The sequence below is a fragment of the Nelumbo nucifera genome, chromosome 1 (genome assembly GCF_055504915.1).
Source record: "Nelumbo nucifera cultivar China Antique chromosome 1, China Antique-T2T, whole genome shotgun sequence".
NCBI lineage: Eukaryota > Viridiplantae > Streptophyta > Magnoliopsida > Proteales > Nelumbonaceae > Nelumbo > Nelumbo nucifera.
The window spans coordinates 107,898,049-107,920,909 of record NC_142649.1 but is presented as its reverse complement, the minus strand read 5'-3'; the positions used below and the strand labels follow the sequence as shown (position 1 = coordinate 107,920,909).

The 22,861-nt window shown below is 37.4% G+C and overlaps 1 protein-coding gene across 1 annotated transcript; it reads right to left on the bottom strand.

The window, feature by feature from the left end:
- Window positions 1-2,747: 2,747 nt before the first annotated feature.
- Window positions 2,748-22,854, bottom strand: LOC104605966 (S-adenosyl-L-methionine-dependent methyltransferases superfamily protein). Its single transcript, XM_010270932.3, has 8 exons — window positions 22,551-22,854; window positions 7,298-7,401; window positions 6,996-7,136; window positions 6,508-6,592; window positions 4,386-4,579; window positions 4,084-4,195; window positions 3,380-3,487; window positions 2,748-3,059 (listed from the first exon to the last, which is right to left on the bottom strand). Exons 1-8 carry the CDS (start codon window positions 22,713-22,715, stop codon window positions 2,919-2,921), a joined length of 1,050 nt encoding a protein of 349 aa, XP_010269234.1. The 5' UTR covers window positions 22,716-22,854; the 3' UTR covers window positions 2,748-2,918.
- Between the last annotated feature and the right edge of the window lie 7 nt (window positions 22,855-22,861).

Below are 22,861 nucleotides of genomic sequence, written 5' to 3'. Positions count from 1 at the left end.
ACCTGCCTAATTTGGGGTAGGACCCCAGTTTTACGGGGAAAGTTGCCATCCCTACTTAAGCTCGTCCTAACCCAATTTGAACCTGTGCCAACATTTTATGATATACATATATACATATTATCAATATGTTCTACATAGAAATTGGGCTATAAAGCTCAATATGCCCAAGCCCAAGTCCAACCCAAGATGTTAGGTTCAGTTCGGGTTGGGCCTAAGTTGGTAAACTTGGGCTTGGGTTAGTAAATTATTAGTCATTACTGTTATTAGTAATTATTGAAAATACCACTAATTTTTCTCTTACCAACCTAGGCCTAACCCAAACTTTAACCCAACATCTTGAGCTAGGCTTGGGATTGGACGTGTTGAGCTTTGTAGCTCAATTTCTAGGTATAATATATTGATAATATGTAGATATATATATTACAAAATGTTGGGCGAGCTCAAATTAGTTGAATTGGGCTCGGGCTAGCCAAGCCTAACTTATACAAAATCTTTGGTTGAGTTGGGTTGGGCTCAGGTTAGGCTTACTCAAGCATGTCACCATGCCTCTCCTTGCTCCAAACCCCCTTCCTAATTTCCTATTTTTTTGAATTTCTTATTTTTTAATTCCACATAATTAATATTTCAATAAGTAAATATCTTAAATAAAAAACATTAAAAATAGATAAATAATTATATAACAAAATATTTAATATTACGTAATAACATTAAAATAAATAAAATTCAAATAATGAAAACTTTTAAATATTTTACATATTATTTAATAAAATATTTAACATTACTAAATTTTAAATAGTTAAAATAATGAAATATGTAATAAATTTAAAAAATTTCTTAAAAGTAGAAAAATAATTATAATAGATTTCATAATATTCATATTAATAATAATTTAATATTTTACAAAATTAATAAAAGATTATGCAATAATAGTACTAAATATAATTTTATGGATTATTAAATTCAATAAATAATTAATATTTAAAAAATTTAGATAACAATATTATTTAAATAACTAAATAATACTGTAAATAACTAATTTCACTTATATCAATTAATAATTATAGAAAATAAATTTCAAAAAATTAATATTTATTAGTAATAATTTTACAATAATAGTGTATATTCGTTATATATATATATATACTAAAATTAATATTTATTGTATTTTTATGAATAATTTATTTTATTTTTGTAATTATCGTATTTTTATTATATATCTATTGTATTTTCATTATAATTTTTTTCAATAATTGTGTATTTTGATATAATTTTTTAATAATTATTGGAGATTAAACTATTGTTATTTATAGATTAGACTATTAGATTAGCTAAAATTAGGAGTGTTCAAGGATCGGTTGCAGGTTGTTTCGAAAACCAAATCGACCTGGTCAAGTTGGGAGTTTGTCACCCGAAACCGACTGACCATTAGTGAAAACCCACCAATTTGTATCGGTTTGGTTTTTTTGTTCAAAAGATTAAAAATTAAAAATTTAATAAATTATAGTCGTAATTTTAAAAAACAAATTAAAAAAAATTAAATTTATGATATAAAATATTTTAGGCTAAGAAATATAAGAATTTTTCCACTTTTTCATATTAAAAAATTATATTTAAAATATAAAATGTTAAGATATATCTATGGTTGAGTCGGTTCAGTTTTGGTCGATTTACAAATGGCCAAACTAAAACTGACCTAACTTGATCGGGTTGGAAAATTGTTGAACAAAAACTGATCAGAAATACTAAAAAACCAATCAACTTGGACCAAGTTCGATCAGATTAGCTATTAAAAAGTTAAAATATAAAATAATTATATACTCTTATGTATGTCTATTGTTTAGGTTAACAAAACCCGTGCATCGCACAGACCCCACTAGTTAGATATATAGACTCAATAGAAATCAAATACGAGTATACGACAAGTCTTTCGATTGAAACATGGCTCGTATCAATAATCCATGTATAAAGAATTAGATATCAAGCATATCGCCTTATTTCCACAGCGATGTGGTTTCTCCGAAATAGAAGACAGGGACCTGGGGCCAATCAAATCAGTCTCCCTTAAGCTCGAAAGTCAACAATTTTATAGAAAAATCGAGGTTCCTAAAAGCCATTCAACTAGAAATGATTTCTTGCGATACCATGGTGAATTCAGAAAATATCAAGACTCCTCAAGCTGTCCTACTGCAGTCATTTCTTTAACCGACTGTGGTTTAGTGTTTTTATGCAACTCTTCAAGCATTTCACCTGCTGGACTCCTTTTTTTGGCAATGGTTAATCAGCTGCAGAGAGTGCTTTAAATGCAGAAAATTCTACACAGAAGACCAACGCAAAGAGAGCTTTAGTAGCCAAGGGCGCACAGAGGAAGAGCCAATAAGCACGGCAAGCCATCATACAGTCAAGTACATATTTTAAAAAATAGTCGAGAATTTTTGTCTTCAAATTTTTTCTATCAATCTTAAGGGTTAAATGCTTTAAAAAGAAATGTTTTAAGTAGTTTAGTGGTATATTTAAAGTAATTAGCCCTTTGGATGTTTCTGTTATTATATAATTTGCACTTAGTCTATCTGCATCTATGAGATAAAAAGATGAAGTGACCATTATTGACATTTGACAAGAAGGCGGAAATGGGCCATGGAGAGCTGGCTCCTTTGTGCCCTTTGTTGCCCATCTCTGCTTTTAATGTAAAAAATCAAATCTCCCATTATCAATAAGAAAAAGGAATGATGTTTGATATAGTCAAAATATTGCACCAACCTGTACCTTAAATTAATCATCAATTAGTAAAATTTTACAGAAATTAATTTTTGATATCCTAGTTAATATTTGATACACATGAAATACAAACATTGCTACATACAAAGGTCCATTCCTCGTAACAATGTTGAGGCAGAGAGTAGAGAAGGAAACCAAAATAATTAGGTTGGTTTAGTTGCAGACATCATGATAAAAGGTCCATTCCTCGTACATGTAAATCCAACAAGCCCGCATGCCTTGCAAAGATCTTCCAGTTCACGTTCAGATAGAAAGATGTGGCTACTTGAGATTTGCCCTATATACTACAAGGAGAAGTAAATTATCTACCGTAAGTCCATAAGCCAAAGGTGAGTATTGGTTTCCATGGATATCACTATCTACCTGGAGAAGATTTGCCTTGTATACTTTTGAGTACAGGGTGGGCCAAAGGCCACCATCCTTGTTTTTCTTTTGGAAGGTAATTAATGGGTCAGGATCAATATTAGGGATGTCAAGCATTCCTAATTGATAGCCATGCTATAGGCTCTGCATCATGTGTCATTCATTTTCCTGACTCTACCCAACAATCATGAACTACCAGCATAATAATGCCATGGGGAGCTAAAAGCTATAATGACAATACCTGGCGCAATATCCTTGACACTGGAAGGGCACCAACAATACCATCAACGATGTAAGTCGTAGCTACAAATACACCTCCAGGTCGTAGAACTCTACTTATTTCTGCTACCTACAAAGCAAGGGAAATTTCATGCATCAATTTCCAAGAGGCGTTTCCATTGCTTTTATAATATTTATTAAAATCCTAAAACTTGACTGGGACATAAAAAATTAATTTCAACCATTCATCTAATGTAAATTAAATTATGGAAATGACTGGGAACAAAACTGCACGCCCAGATTCAGAAAAAGGTTTCGGTCAAAGCATCTGAATCATTAGAACTAAGGGATCACACAAAAAGAATGTATAATATATAACCTTTTATTTTTAGAAATATCAATTGGATATTTCTTTTATGATGCATCACTATTTCAGCCTACATTTACTAGCAAAAAGTAACCTTTCCTTACTATATGCAAAGTCCATACAATAAGATTCTTCACAATGTAAACCGATTAGATTTCTTAGCAGCAAACAAATTACAAAATCATTATTAATAGAAATCTGATTATTCAATAGTAACAGTACAAAAACAAAAATTTTATCTGATAAAGGCATGTGGTACCGTCTACTGATCAGTGTTTGTCAAGTTGATGATAATGTACTAAGCAAGCGGAAGCTTCTAGGTGCCCTAGGTGACACTGTAGATATAAAAAAACACTTACAGCTGCAGATGGTGAGGGCCAACAGTGCAATGCAGCACCGGCATGCACAGCATCAATTGAGCTTGAAACAAAAGGAAGTCTGGAGATATCGGCTCTGACCAATATTAAATTCCTGGAGGAAAACATTATAAGTTATCACACCAAATAGAACTTAAGAGGCACAATTTGAACAAAATAAAAAGAATTCCTATTCTAAAATTTACATTGGAAATCTTTCTTGAAAACAAATGTGACCAAGGACATCTAAATGCTTGTACACCACTATTCTCAAATAAGATCAGCTTAAAAGCTAAATATATTACTCTTTTGGGAAGCTTTTCTCCTGATTAATAAAATCATAGCACTGCTTCAGCATGTTCTCTGAGAAGTCCAGAGCAACAACAGAGGAAAATAAGCCACTTTTGGCAAACAGTCTTGAGAATAACCCACTCCCACAACTGGCATCAACAATTTTTCCACCTAACACGGGCTTCAGATAATCTTTAGCCATTTCAAACTGCAGTACCAAATTATAGTCAACAGATTACGTGCAAAAACAGTGGAAAAGCAATGGCTAGTTTTGTGTAAAAACACCGGCTTCCAAGAGAAATAACAGATGAATTGAGGCATTATATTTCATAAAAATAGAATAAATAAGCAGTTAAAGTTCATCAATATGCTTTTCAGAAATGGTTTCATAGTGAATCCGCCTTAGAAATGTTTCAACTTATTCTGAACATTCAAATATTCTGGATATTCATGATAGTTAACATTTTACCTTTCATTACAGGGGGATGCATATGAAGTAGAACATCGAAAGCATCAGAGATATACCCCCAAAATATCGTTGACATTGCACCAATATTAATACATCTGACTGGAACCCTTTCCTAAGATAGAATCCATGTTAGGTTTATTTATTTATTTATTGTTGTAATTTGTGGTTCCATTGCTTCCATAGAAAGAGTAGGCAACCTAACTATGATCCATTTTAATAAATACAACTAACACTTAAGTGCAATTATGTATTCTTTACAAGAGAACTATAATGCATAAACCTTTACATTTATATTAACAAAGGCAGATACATGCCTATAATAATTAGCAAAGTTATTGACACTTTTATGTACATATTTGAGTTGAGAATATTATGATATATATAAAACCATATACATCTACATAAAAATATGTATATCAGATATATGTGAATGAGCCCGTGACAGCATTTGATAGGGGACCTCTGGATTAGTCATGTCTATAGTAATGCAACACTGTATCAGCTACGGGATGAAATGGAGAATGCCAGATATGATAATATGCATGTCTACTGCATACCAGTATTTAGCATGTCTGGATCATCTCAGAGGAACCACATACTAAGGTGATATGAGATGGATACGATAATGTAGATCTGAATATGATTTGAGACAGATATGGGTGACAACCAGACACTGGTCCAAATATATAGATCCACCTCATTAAGCACAACTTAGATACAGATCTGAAACCCATGAGAGGTCTTTCTATTTGGAGCTAGACCCAGTTCAGAATAAAGCCACTCCAGATATGACCCATTTCATGCACCACTACATCCTACCATGTTTTTCATATTTCCTTGGAATAATGACCATCAGTATTTTTTTTTTCCAAATGAAAATGGTGGAATAAAAGGTTCTACATTTTCCATGCGCTGTAAGAGCTACTGGACTGGGCTGGGCTACTACCATCTAAATGAAATTTACCACATGTGAACTTATTGGGCTGTGTAGAAAACCATCCAACTAAATAAGGTGGACGTCAGTATGTGGTTCCTTTAAAAAAATAACTGGGCCCCAAAAACTGGCTTTGAAAAACAATGTCTTTTTAACTTGCAAACATGAAAAAACTTTTTGCAACTTTATTGTTTTAAAATGAAAACCAGAAAAAGGTGTTTACCAACTATGGTTTTTCAAAACTCAAAACTTGAATGGATTATGATTCTGTATTTTTCATGGCATGTATATAAAAATTATGTATAACAGTAGATACCAAATAAACAGCTCCTTCTTGGAGGTGGCTCCGGACACCTGGGAGGAGGTTTCTGGTGTCAATGGCATCACAGAAACAAAGCCAATAAGCATTTATATTCCAAAAGATGAATGTTTGGATTTCTTTTCAGTTTTTGCAAGAAGAAAATAAAAGCACTAGTATTCGGTCTAAGAATATGCTGAATAACAAGCCATGTTGACCTCATAAAGCCCAACTCAGTTTTTCAAAACTATTCCAGTTTCTCAAAACCAGAGAAGTCTTTCCATTTACAAAACCTGAAGTGAGCATTTGTGGGTGCAAACCTGGTTTTGTTTTGAGAACCAAAAAGGAAAAAAAAATGGCACTTGCAACAAAAATGGATAATATTATCTCATATCCTTTTAGTCAAAGAATACTTCAGAAAAAAAATCATATTACCTCTTTGTCCGGGCCTGGAAAACCACCAAAGAAAGAAAAGCTTTGACGCCATCCCCTCTCATAAAGAAATGATACCAGTGGAGTCCTGTTCTAGTGAATAATATGTAGGTGTTATAAGGAAGATATAAGTTTAAAAGATATGCTTTCTGCTTTTCATTTGAAGAAAATCTTCATCTCATATTTGAAATCAAGGCCCAGATCAGCAGTTAGAGCTACCAAATTGAATGGTATAGACATCTATGACAATATATATCAATCAACATTCAGTTTTGATAATTTTGAAATTCAAGAAGTTTACCTTTTTTGGTTAATTAGTTCCTGTATTGTAGATTACATAATCACAAATTGGAAGTGAAGCAACAATTTATCCAGAGCATGAATTTAAGTGTAAACTCTATATTATACCAAAACCATTAGTTAATGACTAAACCACACACCAAAATTATGTGGTTAATTTATGATATCAACTTATGAAGTGATCCTCAAACCTGAAAAGTTCTGTTGAAGGAGGTGTAGATTCACCATACTCCTTGGCACCACTAGCTGCTGTCAAGTCAAGATATTGTTTGTTATTGAAATAAGTTTTTGTGCAAGTTCGGCATTGGAACCTAGACCCAGGTGTGAATTTCCTGTTGAGAAATCATCCAATACAAACACAAAACAATATAAGAAAATTATCAGTATGCTACTCAGTTGATGAAAAGGGAAACAATAAAAAGTTCTACTGCCATTAAAAAGATAGATGATGCAAGAATATGTCAACACATTTGCATTCACCATAAGAACTTACACTGGTAAACCTGGATCCCCATTCCATGTCAATGGATCATAACAAATGGGACAAGCAAATATGTCCTTGCTGGTGCTGGATTCCATTCTATCTACAATAACATCCTAAAGGAAGCAGTAGCATGTGAAGAAGTAACGAATAATAAGTATAGAATGACAGAAGGACAATATAGATAACTTCATGAAAGGAAACAATGTATGAATTCTGGAAAAACATTGGTGGGAAATTACATCAACTTTGGCAGTAAATTACACATGAATGTGTATAACCAATTTTGAGAAAAACCCCAAAAAATAGTCCAGGAAAAGCAACCATCCTTGACAAATCCAATTTAACCAATCAAACCATCTTCATGTGAATTTCTATGAACTTCTCTTATTATCTATAGAGCAACAAATTAGTAGTTCTTTCATAAAGCCAGGTTGCAACCGGGATTCAAAAGCAATCCAGCATAAGCATTAGAAGGTAACAGAGGCAGCTATGAGCTATATGATATGTGGAACAATTCTCCGAATAGGTTTCTATCATGTCAGACACTTGTTGACATAATGTTTTAAAAATTGTAATTGTATCGTCAATCGTAGAGAAAGTTAAACTGAATTGAATCGTGAATTGTATTGTAAATTGTAAGATTGTTTCTATTTTTTACAAACTTGTCAAACATTTAAATATAGATATGCTAAAAGGCTAAACATACAAGGAAAGTGATTTACCCTATTTTTATCCATATCTACAATATATGTACCTAAAACAATAGAATTTACCACTTGTACAATAAATCCTAAGATGATACAATCAAGCTTGACTTAAAAGTCAAATAATCCACATACAATGGCTCTTTAACCTATATATGATGGAAAATAAACTCAATGTCTTGTTTTAAATACTGTAAATAAATCATTTTCCAATATAGGCTCTAAAACAAATCTCCCTTGACAAAACAAAATATAAACAAAAAACTGACAAAGTAGAGAATTAATTCTTAATTGAATTTATTTGAATTGTATTGAATTGCAAGAATCATATAAGTTGTAAGATTTATGGATCAAATCAAAGGATTCAAAAAAAAAATTGTAAGATCAAATTGCAACCCTTGGGATTCATGATTCAAATTATGAATCATATTGTAAATTGTAAGATTTTGACAACATTGGTTAACACAACACCCTTCACAAGACATTGGATTCACAGCTGATTACATGTGGATGTGTTTACATTTATTTGTCTATAATGCACATAAAGATGTACCAATATGCAATTTATATGCCAACCCACTAATATTTATTTTTTTTATCCTTCAATATGGTAAAACAAAAAATTACTCAAGCATTTAGAAATATATGTATGCATACTTCCCTATAAATATTTGCATGCCTACTTAGCCTATGTGTATATATGTATATGAATAGCCATGTCCATATTTCTAGATTTTTGGGGGTTTCCTGTCAGAAAACTCATATCTGTGTATTTTTTTGGCAGAGGAAGGGTTAAGGATCAAAAAAAAGTACAACTATAAGGAATTTGGCCCATTCCCTTTTTATAAAAAAATGGACCCAATTGGAATGCAACTCCACAGCATTTTAGCCCTTTTACTACCTCTAATCTTTGGCCATGTGAGGAAAATCTGAGAAGTAGAACCAGGCTGATAATATCTCACTCCAAACAAAGCTAAGAACAGCTTCCAAATAAAACCAGCCACTTTACAAAGAATGAAAAGGTGGCCCAATATTCCTCTTGTTCTTTGCATGAGTAACAAATACTAGATAAGCTGAGCCTTGGCTCTTAAGGTGATCAGCAGTTAGCACACTGTCCATCACAATAAGCCAAGCCAGAGGTTCCACCTTCGGGGGCACAGGATTGACCCAAATGCCTCCTAACTGATCAAACTCCAATTGACTCCAATGTAGGGATTAATAAAAATATTTGACAAAGAATTTAATGGTGGAATACTCCTTCCACCACAGCTCATCTCTCAAATGATCTGACACCGTAACTCTTTATAGCTTTTCCAGAAAATCAATACATTCCTCCATCTCTCCTTCAGAGGTCTCCTAAACTTTGGACACCAGACCAACTAATCCCATGCCTTTCATTACACTGACTGATGGTGATTCCATGATCAGATAAAGCCTTGGGGCACACCACATTCAGATTACCCACCCCACTACACACAGCTTCCCAAAACCTTATCATCTTTCCATCTCCCAACAAGAACCTGGTATGGTTTTTAAACTTTTGATTAAAATTCACAATACCTTTCCATACACACACCCCATAAGATGACCTAACCTCCCTCAATTCCCGACCAAACCTCACAACCCCATACTTCCCCACCATCACTCTCCTCCAGAATGAATGTCTCTCCTTCTCCAACCCAAACCTCCACAACTAGTTCCCAAGGAGCGCCTTATTAAAATATCTTATTCTCCTAATCCCCAAACACCCTCCCTCCTTCAATCTGTACACCTTATCCTATTGAGAATGGCTAGACAGGGGTGTTTTTGGTTTTTTTCTCCTTTCTTATACTCTCTCAGTATTTGGGCACCCATATAGGGGCCTTCTTGTAATTATAATTTTCTCAGATTATAATGTATTCTTTTGAGGGTGTGAACAGTGAAACACACACACACACCTCTCGATAGCTCTCTTCTTCCCTTCTTCTCTTCTCTTCTCTTCTTCCTCTCTCTTGAAACCCTAGTTTCTGCAACTTGGTATCAGAGCGGGTAGAGCATTTGGGAGTTGTTCTCTGCTGATCTACCCAGAGGCGAACTGCTGATGTCAGACCGCCGCCGGATGACATCAGTAGTCTGTACAGGTGCTGGCGGCAGTCTATGAAACCAGCACAATTTGATTTGCCCTGATTTTAGAAAAATTTTGGTATGACTCTTGTCATCATATGAAGCTTCTATGATTTTTGGTGGATTTTTTAAGGAAAAAATCGCAAAAATTCTAGATCTAATGTTGAGCCATGTACAACAAGTTTAATGATATTTTTCTGCTGTAAAACCTAGACCATTCAGGTCGTTTTTCAATTTAGCATTGACGGGAAGTGGTCTTGTATTTTCTGAGCACTGTGTGATTTTTGGGAGATTTTTTTCTCCTTCTATTTTGCTGCCAACCTAGTTTTTTCGGGCTTCCTTTGGTTCTTAACCGTGTGGTAACCTAGTTTTTGGGTCTAGAACCTTGGTTAAAGTGTTGGGGGTCCTTTTTGGTTGGTGAAAAGGTGTCTTGTTAGAATATGGAATCATCTAAGGATTTTCAGATGGTTCCCGGCGTGCTCCCGGGAATTGCAGATATTTCCAGTGGTATGATAACTACTGTTAAACTGGATGGAACTAATTTTTTAGAGTGGTTTCAGTTTGCTAAACTTACCATTACTGGGAGGGGTAAACTGGGATTCATCACAGGAAGGGAAGTGAAGCCGAGTCCTGAAGACTCGAAATTTGCAAGGTGGGAACAGGACAACTCCCTTGTTATGTCATGGTTGATTTGCTCAATGCAACCACATATTGCTCGAAATTACATGTTTCTTCCATCTGCCAAGGATATCTAGGATAGGGTGGTTGCTACTTATTCCCAAGTTAACAGTACTGCTAGAGTGTATCAGCTTCGGAGGGAAGCTTGCAGTATGCGTCAAGGGGAGAGATTTGTTGCTATGTATTTCTCTTCTCTACAGTCTATCTAGGAAGAAATGGATCACTTGAAATCTCTAGTTTGGAAGGACCCTGAAGATGGTGAATAGTATCGGAAGTACATAGAGGAGAATAGAGTCTTTGATTTTTTGGCAGGCTTAAACCCAGAGTTTGATTTCACCAGGCAACACATTCTTAGTGCAGGCGTTGTCTCTCTTGCTACTACTTACTCTCTTGCACAAGGGGAAGAAAGTCGAAGAACCGCCATGATGCAATCCTTTGTGATTGATCATTCTGCCTTTATGTCATCACGACCCAAGCAAAATACTAGCAAACATCCCATTGTAGAGAAGGTCGATGATGTTATTTGTGAGTACTGCAAGAAGCCAAGACACACTAAAGAAAGGTGCTGGAAGCTCAATCCTCATCTAAAGCCGGAGAAGTACAAAATCGGGAAGAAGGGCGATGCTCACATGGCTACAGTTGGTAATGATGCTCAGCCCTCGAATGTGCTTAACTCCTCTGATTGGTGTAACATGCCTGCATCTTCCATGAATGAGTTCAGGGATCTTTCAAAGTACTCAGCTGCATTGTCCGACCGAAATTGCTTAATCTTCTTCTCAAATTGTGTTTCAATCATCTTGCAAAAAATCATGGTTACCCGTGGAACTTCATCACGTCCTTTTAATAGATAAATACAAGTGCACCGAGAATAATGGTCAATAAAACTGATAAAGTAACGGAAGCCATCAATGGAAACAATGGGTGAAGGTCCCCAAACATCAGAATGGACCAAATCAAAAGGAACTCGAATTTCATTACTAGAAATTGGATACATTGTTTGACATTGTTTTGACATTTGACATACATCACAAATTAAACTTTGACTTGGAATTCCCTTACATAATTCTGGAAACAACATTGCTAAAGACGGGAAAGACACATGACCTAGCCTAGCATGCCATAGGTGCAACTTAGCTATTGATTCCAAACTTTCCAGACTAGTAGTAGCAGAAGCTTGTAAGGCTGAGTTGATGTTTGCATCAAAATAGTAGAGGCCCCCATACTCATGACCACTCCCAATCATTCTCCTCGTCAATTTGTCCTGGAAAACACAATGAGAAGGAAAAAAAGTTATACTGCTGTTCAAATTTTTTGTAAGCTTTGAAACAGACAACAAATTTGAGGTAAGACTAGGAACATGTAGGACTTATTTGAGTGAGAGATCCTTGCTAAGGTCAACCACCCCCTTTCCAGAGATGGTGGAGAGACCCATCAGCCACTCTCATCTTATCCTGGCCAGACAACAAATGATATGAAGAAAATAAGGAGGACATATGTGTCATATGATCAATGGCTCTGGAATCAATCACCCAAGAAGTAGAATTAATGGAACTAGTCGCACTAAATGCAGAGGCTGTACCTGATTTGGCAAGAGAGGTGGAAGCTAAAGGATTGTTCTTCAGACGGGCTAATGCCTAGCTGAGAACCTCTACCTCACTAGCTGTGAAGCCCAAAGTACTTGGTCCAGAGGAGTTGGCAGCCTGCCCTGTGGAGGAAGAGGACACTGTTAGAGTACTCAGTGAGTTGTCACCACTGTTGTTGGTGGCAAGATTCCCACTTGTTGTGTGACCCTTATGTTGCCTTTTTTTCCTTTCTCAAAGCAGCTGGCTTCAGATGAGGAAACAAGACCCAACATTTCTCCTTTGTATGTTTCTCACCACCACAATGAGTACACTTGAGGGACTTCTTGTCTAAATATCTATTTCCCTTAGTGGAGACTAGGGCTGAATGTTCTCCAGATAGTCCAGTTGACTGTGTCTGGAAGTCAACTTGCATCTCTCTTCTCCTGACTTCTTCATTCCTAACCAGGTAATAGACATGGTGAAGCTCCAGTAATTCATCTCTCCCTAGAATTTGTGACCTTATACCCTCATATACTGGGTCTAGGCCAGCCAGAAACTTGAAGGCTCTGCTCTCTTCAATTTGCTTATCATGTCTCTCCTTGTCCCTGGCATTTTCCCAATCTCTTCTGTCATAGGTCTTAGACACCTTTTCCCAAATCTTGGCTGTTGTAGGAAAATGATGAACAGTCCTGGCAACCCGAGGAGTCATAGAGGCAAGCAGCCAGGACATAACTGTGGCATTCTCCTTGCGCCACACAGCATAATCTGCACTGCCAACATCAGGTTCCTTCTTGCTCCCATCTAGGTAACCAGTGAGGTCACGGGAAGTAATAAACAGCATTGCAGAAACGGACCACTCCCTGAAGTTGTATTTGTCCAGTAGTACACTTGTAATCTATAGGCTGTGCAGATTAGGGTTTTCTAGATTTGAAGACCTTGCCGCAGGTCTGTCATTCCTAGAAGAAACATCTCCGGATATTGAAGACATCTTGACTGCAGCCTCTGTGTGGATGGCACTAATTTAAGACTAGCTGAAGTAGTTCTGAAAGTTCTGAACAAGTTCTGATGCAGGTTCTGATTGGCCGAAGTAATCTCAGCAGGCCCTGGCAGCTCGCAACACAGTTCCAGACTTGCCGAGACTATCACAGTTCTGAAAGTTGTTAAGTTACAGCAGCAAAAGGTGTTCTGGGCTGGTAACCAACCTGTGCTATGCAAACTCCACTTGAACTTCGAGTACTGCAACTGTAAAGGGAGTTCCCCTCCTCACGGACAACACTAGGACTGCTGAAATCAGTCCTCAACTAGGTCTGTCCTATACAGACCTCTTCTTAGCAGCCGAATAGCTGCTAACTACTAGAAACTAGTAGGACTCCAGCTTCAGGGTCTTACCTCCCTTGCGCCCTACAACCAAGGGAAACCCTAGGTCGAACCTTGTGTTGTTCTCCTGAAACCCTAGGGTTTCACAGCAGCAACCCAGATAAAAAAAAAAAGAAGAAAGACAGCAAGAAAGAGGAGATGGCATCAGCTGTAACCAGGAAGGTGCTCAATGCTCTGATACCATGAAAGCTGAACCACTGCAGTCGATATAGTAGAAAAGAGGAGAAGAAGAAGAGATGATGGAATATCGAACTGTACTAGCCAGTCGACCAAGCTATTATTTATGTTTGAATATAGTACAAGATACAAGAAAGTACTGGAATGCCCCTGATTAGTGATGGGACACCCAGTTAACTTAAAACACTAAACAGGCTTAGGCCCATTAACACAAGCCCAGTTACAGGATAACTTAAACTTAAGTATGGGCTAATAAGAACTCTTATCAGCCGAACACTCGTACAAAGAGACATCATTCTAACATTCTAACAATAGGGCTGTTCATAAATTAGCTCCTAAGTTCTATGGGCCTTTCAAGGTTTTGCAGCGAATTGGTGAGGTTGCATATAAGCTGGAACTTCCAGAGCACAGTAGGATTCATGATGTTTTCCACATTTCCTTGCTCAAGCAGTTTAAGGGTGTTCCTCCTACCAGTGTTCCCTCCTTACCACCTTTGAAGGAGGGCAAAATCATTCCCCAACCTCAGTCTATTGTTCGTTCCAGAATTAATCGAGGTGTTGTTGAAGTTCTGGTGGAATAGGCCAGCTTACCAATGGCTGAAGCTACCTGGATTCCTTTGACTGTGTTTCAAGACACCTATCCTGAATTCGAGCTTGAGGACAAGCTCTTAGTCCAGGAGGGGAGTAATGTTGTGGATGCTTTTATTGGAAAGAAGTACATCCGCAAACAGCAGCAGTAATGGGCATTAAATTCAATGTTCCTATCTTATCTCTTAGCTAAATTTTAAGATTTCCATTTTAAATATTTTTCTATTAATTAGGCAGTAGCATTATTATTTCCTATTTAAAGATAAATGTTTGTTAGGTAGTTTTCCTAAAGAAGGACTCTTACCTTCTTGTAATTCCAATTTAAAGGAGCAGATGATATTCAATAAGATTATCGATATTTTCAGTCAAGAAAGAGCAGAGGAGAGTTGGTGATCTCTTTAACAAATCACCATTAAGGCTCTAAAGATAGGTTCCTCGAGAAAAGGGAGAAACAAGGGAAATCAAGAAGTCTTTCCCGTTAACCGACCTGTGACGAGATCCTATTCGTAGGCCCTTAACACAGATAGGGGAGCAGACGAGGGAAATTCAAACTATTGCCATAAATTTTTACAAATCTCTGTTTTTGGAGCCTTGGAAGATCCCAACCTCTGCCAGAAGGGATACAATTTAAAACTTTAAATGAAGCTTAAAAAGAAGATTTAGAAAAACCTTTTTCGGAAGAAGAAATTTGGGAAGCGATTAAAAAGATGGATGCGGATAAATCCCCGGGACTTGATGGATTAACAAATCTGTTTTATAAGAAATGCTGGAATATTATCAAGGTTGATATATTAAAGGCTTTTCAAGAGTTTCATGATTCTGCTTCTTTGGTGAGAAGTTTAAATGCCACTTTCATTACTTCGATACCAAAGGTGGAAGGGGCATTAAGCCTTAAAGATTTCAGACCAATAAGCATGCTGAATAGTTTCTACAAGCTTCTTACAAAAGTGCTGGCCGAAAGATTAAGGAAGAATCTAGGAAGTGTAATTTCCGAAAACCAGTGTGCTTTAATTGGGAGAAGACAAATCTTGGACAGTGCTTTAATTACCAATGAAGTGGTTGATTCAAGAATGAGGGCAGGAAAACCAGGAATTCTATGTAAGGTGAATCTTGAAAAAGCCTATGATCATGTTAATTGGAGATGCCTAAACTTCATTCTTGAGAAAATGAACTTCAGCCAAAAATGGAGAAACTGGATGAAGGTATGTTTTTCTTCACCAAAATTTTATGTTATAATTAATGGAAATTCATCTGGTTTCTTCAAAAGTTCAAGAGGCATTCTCCAAACAAACCCCTTGTCACCTCTTCTTTTCCTTTGCGTGATGCAAGTCTTAACCCAATTCATCAACCGGACAGGATAGGCTGGTCCTTGGGAGGGCTTTGAATTTAAGCCATGGGGTGAAAGGGTCAATGTGCTCCACTTTTCTGATCACACATTGTGTTTCATTTCGCTTATTTTGCTCAATTAGAAACACTAGTGGGAATTTTTTCTTGGTTTGAAGTGGTAACAGGGCTAAAGTTGAACTTGGGAAAATCTTCTCTGATTCCGGTGGGCAGAATTGAGGACATAGCTATGTGGGCAGATACTCTGGGTTGTAAAGTGAACAAGCTCCCAACTACCTATCTTAGCCTTCCGTTGGGTGCAAAGTGTTCTTATACAGAAATTTGGGAGCTGGTGTTGGAAAGACTTGAGAGGAAACTCACTTCCTGGAAGGCAAAAATACCTTTCAAACCTGCCAACTTATCAATAGCAAAGAGAATTGAGAAATTACAATAAGATTTTTTATGGAAAGGGTGGGAAGATGAAGAAAAGATCCACATGATTGCATGGGATCAGATCTGTACTCCATAGAATTCAGGTGGTTTGGGACTGAGAAGAATCAAAACTTTCAACACAGCCTTATTGGGAAAGTGGATCTGGAGATTTGGAGTGGAAGAAAACAACTGGTGGAGGAATCTCATCACATCCAAATATGGTCTTCAACCGAGGGGATAGACAACTGCTATCAACTTGCCTTCATATGGATGCTTGATATGGAAAGCTATATTGAAAACTCTTCCTAGTGTCCTAAAAGGGGTGGGTTTCAAGTTAGGAGATGGAGGATGAATCCGCTTCTGGAAGGACAAATGGCTTGATGATGTACCTTTGGAAGAGAAATTTCCTATGCTTTTCTCAGTGGCTGAGGATAAAGAGGCAATGGTTGCTGACTCTTTCGAGTTAGTCCTAGGTAAAGTGGTGAGAAGCCTAAATTCCGAAGAGACTTCCAAGACTGGAAAGTGGACGAAGTTGTGAACTTGCTAAGCAGCTTAAATAAATTTTCTTTCCAGCTCCATTCAGAAGACCAATGGATCTGGAATTGGACTGCTGATGGAAAGTTCTTAGGTTAGATCTTTTGCTGATGGTCTGACTATTAGAAGGGCAGCTGATTTCCCCTGTAAACAGATCTGGAGCCCTCATTCTCCCTCCAAAATCAACTTCTTGATGTGCGCCTCAGCACTAGGGAAATGCCTAACAAGAAGCAACCTGGCAAGAAGAGGTTTCAGCTTAGATGACCTAAGTTGTGGAATCCGTGGTCTTGAAGAGGAACCCATTGAACATATCTGTATTCATTGCAAGTTCGCCTGGACTATCTACTCTCATTTCTTTGATCCTGTTGGTGTTTGTTGGTTAATGCCAGGTACAGTGAAGGATATGTTTCATTGCTCGTACCTTCCAAGCCTCTCAAAAAAAAAAAAGGAAAATACATTTGGAGAGCCATACCAGCAGCAGTAATCAGCACTATATGGTCTGAGAGGAATGCCAGAGTTTTCAGAAAAGAGAAGAAAAAACCTGAGGTGTTAATCCGGTGTATTGTGGCCAGACTTGCTTCTTGGCTTTCTATCATCCCCGAGTTTTGTAATCAGAACTTATTTGTGATGCTTAGCTCAGCTAGTTTGTGGGAGCTATGATCATATCCTTTGGGGGTGAACTGGCCTGTGGTTTCCCCCATTCTTGTATGATTATCTTTACTTTATAAATAAAATTTACCTTACCTCTTTTCAAAAAAAAAAAAAAAAAAAAAACTTCTTGGAACACCCTCTCCCACCCACACTCTCCCAAAGAAAATCCCTTTTTGGCTGTGTTTGGTCGCAATGCAAACGCAAATATGTACACTGCATATTTACCCTCTTTTCAGTTCATGAATGCAAACATGGTTCAGATTTTAAACCGTTTTTGCACTCATCTTGTTTGTTTGAAATCGGTGCTAAGTGTGGGCCCCATCATTAAATGCTCCAACTACCTTATGCTCCAATGCCTTAACTTTGGTTAAAAAGTTGATTATCAAAAGAATACAACATTGTATCCAAAAAATAGGTACAGTAATGCTCTCTTTTCAGAGTACAAAAATGTCAGAAAATACATTTTTGATCTGATAATCATTACATTTTTACATGTCAAACAAACGCTTGCAAACATGAATCACAGTACATAAATACCCTGGTTTGGCATTTGTATTGCAAACAAACGGAGCCTTTGTAATTTGTCACCCTCTTTGCAACTTCTACTGGCACTTTTAACATAGAAAGATAGTAAGTTGGCAAGCTTGACTACAAACTTCTTATGAGAGTGATTCTCCCTCCCAAAGATAGATACCTTGCTTTCTATCCATCCAATCTTTTTTCAATCCTTTCAATGACTGGTTTCCATATAATAGAGGAAAGGATTCCACCAGCATACCCAGATAGGAAAAAGGTAGCTCCCCAATTCTGCACACAAAAGCAACTCCAATCGGCATACTCTTTGAGAGATTCACTTTCAGACCTTTCAGAGGCTCAAAGTTAACTAAAACAGCTCTTAAATTCAGGGGTTGCTTCACTGAGGCGTCCAAGAAAATAAGGGTGTTGCCTGCATATTGAAGATGTCAAATGCGAGGACATCCTGTCCCAGTTGAGAAACCTTCTATCAAACCCGGCTGAACGCTTTTAGTCCATAGTAGATTTAATACTTGCATTACTAATACAAATAGAAGGGGAGAGATTGGATCTCCTTGCCTTAATCCCTTATGGGCTCTGAAAATTTCTGAGAAAACCCCATTCAAAAGGATAGAAAAAGAAACCGAAGACAGACATGCAAACACCCAATTCCTCTACTTCTCCCCAAAGCCCATTAGCTTCTGAGTCTCCTTCAGAAAACCCCACTCCACATGATCATACGCCTTCTCTATGTCAATAATCTTGCTTGCCACCTGCACCCCATCTAAAATCTGTCTCCCTTCCACAAATGCCATTTGGGAAGGCAATTGTAAGATGTGTATTGCAATATGCTTTGGATACACATGGATATGATGGAATGATCAGGATAGACATGAATATATTAGGGAAACTCATATGAATCCCATAAATGCATCTAAAACACTAAATTTAAGGCTCAAATACCTATAAATAAGGTATAAACACATCAGAAAAACACATTTTAATTGTTTATGTGAAGCACAAAATACCAGGATACAAATAGGAAATGTTGGAAAATGGAAGAATTAATATACGCATGTGTACCTCAGGAAATCAATATAAATTTTAATAATATTAAGGGGACATTCGCCAATATGTATGTTTTTGTTTTTCAAAACAAAAGCAATTTTGGTTATTGCACCTATGCCATGTGTCAGTCACATTGCCACCATTGTGTTCTTCTTCTTTTCTCTTTGTTTTTATTTTAATTTACTTTTAATTGTTATCAATCAAAACAAATAGTGAAAAGATAAAAATAGAGTTAAGCAGTATCTTGGTTGATATTGTACATTTCTTTCTTTTTTTTCTTTTAGAATACCTGACCTAACTAAATAAAACATTTAAAAAATCTTAAATATACAATATTATCACCATTGAAGATGCATGCCAACTCTACAGAAAAATCAAAAGGATAAACTGCATTATTAACTGATATGCAGAACGAAGCAAGAGAATAAGTTACTCCATTGGCCCCTGTCCAAGTATGTAAGATTTCCTTCGGAGGGAATAGCAATAGAGAATTTGCAATAGATAACAGAATTCATCTATCTATTCTTTGCTAAATCCCATACTTCTTGATGTAGGATACAACAAGAGCTGCATCTTTAGCCAGTATTTCTAAAATATTTAGCCTACGGGAAAAAGGAGAACCTCCTCAATGGAAAACAGCTTATAATGAACTCCCCATGGAAAGTCTATTTTAGATGCAGAGCTCATGATTGGGACCAATCATAATATCTAACCATACAGTAGTAATAAGACATAGGAAGCCAGAGTTTATTAACATAGGAAGCTGTTGGATAGCCAAAAGTAGATTGATTCCGGTGGGTAAAGTGGAGAATCTTGAAGAGCTCACAGAGATTTTACCTGGTCAGATTGGATACTTGCCTATCTCCTATCTTGGCCTTCCTCTTGGAGCTAAATGCACCTCTGCGGTGATGTGGGATCCAGTGGTTGAGAGAGTGGATTGACCAATCCCAGAGTTGATTGGGACCAATCATGATTGCGTTCGTACCAGGTAGGCAGCTGTTGGATAGTGTGTCGGTGGCAAATGAGTTGATTGACTCAAGAATAAGAGAAGGTAAACCAGGGCTGATTTGTAAGCTGGATTTGGAAAAGGCATATGATCATGTAAACTGGAAGTGTTTGGATTTGGTGCTAGAGAAAATGAAGTTCGGACAGAAGTGGAGAAATTGGATTAAGGTGTGTATTTCCTCTCCAAAATTCTCAGTTTTGCTTAATGGGCAATCCATGGGATTCTTTAAAAGTTCAAGAGGATTAAGACAAGGGGATCCCCTCTCCCCTCTTCTGTTTATATACATAATGGAAGTTCTAACTCTATTTGTGCAGACAGTGGGGGTCAAGGGTCTATGGAAGGGTTTTGATGTCTCTCCGGGTGGGGAAAGTGTTCAGATGCTACAGTTCGCCGATGATACTCTGTGTTTCATTGATGCAGATGTTGATCAGCTGAAGATTCTCTTGGGGGTGCTTAGTTGGTTTGAAGTGGTTTCGGGACTGAGAGTAAATTGGACCAAAATTAGATTGATTCCAGTGGGTAAAGTGGAGAATCTTGAAGAGCTCACGGAGATTTTACCTGGTCAGATTAGATACTTGCCTATCTCCTATCTTGGCCTTCCTCTTGGAGCTAAATGCACCTCTGCGGTGGTGTGGGATCCAGTGGTTGAGAGAGTGGAGAGTAAGCTTATGTCTTGGAAATCCAAGTACCAGTCGCTGGGGAGCAGAATCACATTACTAAAAAGCTTGCTTTCTAATCCTCCGGCCTACTTTCTATCTCTTTCCCAATTCCAGTCAAAGTTGCCCAAAGAATTGAGAAAATCCAAAGAGATTTTCTTTGGAGGGGCTGGGAGGAGGACAAGAAATGTCATCTGGTTAACTGGGACCAGGTATGTTGCCCTAAGGAGAAAGGGGGGCTGGGGATCAGGAAGCTTAAGTTGCTTAATAAAGCTCTCTTGGGAAAATGGATTTGGAGATTTGAGAAAGAAAAAGACAGATGGTGGAGGAAATTAATTGCAGAAAAATATGAGACTGACAGTGGGAACTGGGTAACCACTAATCAATTGAATTCTTTAGGTTGCTCACTGTGAAAAAAAAGTCATGGAAGTTCCACCTTGGATGAGTAGTGGTCTAACTCCAAAAGTGGGGAATGGGAATAGGTTGCATTTCTGGAGGGATACTTGATGTGAAAGTACACCCCTGGCTGAAGTATTCCTTCAATTGTTTCAGATTGTGGAAAATCAGAATGGATTGGTAGCTAGTCAATTTGAAGTGAGTGGGGGCACTATTATTTGGAGTCCTTTTAGAAGGTCATTTCAGGGCTGTGAAATTGGGAAAGTTGCAGATCTCTTGGGGCTGCTTCACAGGCAGTCCATTGACTTGTCGTCTGAGGACTCTTGGATCTGGAAGTTTAGTGTGGATGGTAATTCCTCGGTTAGCTCTTCTGCGGAGGTGCTAAATGAAGCTGTGCATCCTAAAATTCCAGTGGTGAAAATTTGGAACCATTCTATGCCTTCTAAAGTGAATGCTTTGGTTTGGGCTGCATCTCTCAACAGATGCCTTACGAAAGACTCCCTGGTTAGAACGGGTGTTCAGATTCAGGACCAGCTGCGTGTTCTTTGTGGAGATATGGAGGAGGATGGCAGGCACCTATTCATTCACTGTTCGGTTACAGCTGCAATATGGAATCACTTTTTATGCTGCAATGGTGTATGCCTGATTCAGTTCTGGACATGATATGGAGTTGGGAACTGAAGGGTGGTTCAAAATTGGCGAAGTGCATTTGGAGTGTCATGCCTGCAGCCATCTTATGCACAGTCTGGACGGAAAGAAACAGAAGGATCTTTCAAAATAAGGCCGCTAGAATAGATTGCTCGATTGCCTTTGCATTTGGAAAGATAGTTTCCTGGGTGGCGGCGGCGAAGGAAATTCAGGCTTCTGTCCTTTGTTCTCAGCTGAGATCTAGGATTTTTCTTGAGTTATGATGTATTGTAGGTGTTAAAGTGAGTTTTGTTGGCTCTTTGTCTTAGGGGCCTGGGTTGTAATCTGCCACCTTTGGCTATTTGAATAAAATTTTGCATTATCTTTTTCAAAAAAAAAAAAAAAAAAAGACATAGTAAGCCAGAAGCAGGATCTGGTGAGGAATTGAAGAGCCCAGAGTAGTAAGAAAGCTTAAGTCTGATATAGTTCTCCTGAATGACAGAAGGCAGTACGAAGTTGGACCATTTCATTTATAGTTAGAACTGTATCTGCCTTCTGCTTTGTTTCTGTGACCCTGAAGATGGGCTCACTACGAAGAAACCAGTGATCAACTAGACAACTATATTGATCAGCATGTCAAAGGTCATTTGTAATAGGGTAATTAAAAAGAGGCTTCTGTTGCAAACTCCGGTTACGCTTGAGACAATCGAAGGAAGCAACTATGATCTAATTCACATGTTTCACCCAGTTGGAGTCAAGATTTAAAGTAGGAAGTTTCCAGGTGTTTTAGAGCGTTCCACTATGAAATATCCATAAAAGAAGGAAAAGTAAATCTATAAATAAGAGAGGAGGTTAGATAGAAGAGTACAGGCTTTATTTCAAAGTCGATGCTGGTGGCAGTTGAAGAAGCTCGAATTGTCGCCGCGAAAGGAATCCGGACAGTTGTTTTTACCGGTTTGAGAAAACAATGTCTTGAATCACCGATCTGTCTCGGAAGAAAAACGGTTGAGACTCTGCTGATAATTGCCTCCATCTCTCTCTCTCTCTCTCTCGTTTTGTGTTTGGTTCTGTTTATCTATGTATTATACTTATGTATCTGCGTGTCAGTTTTAAATTCAAGCTATTCTCCGGCCATGAAATTCCATCTTCGGTCTTGAGCAGAAAAGAAAAAAGAAATTC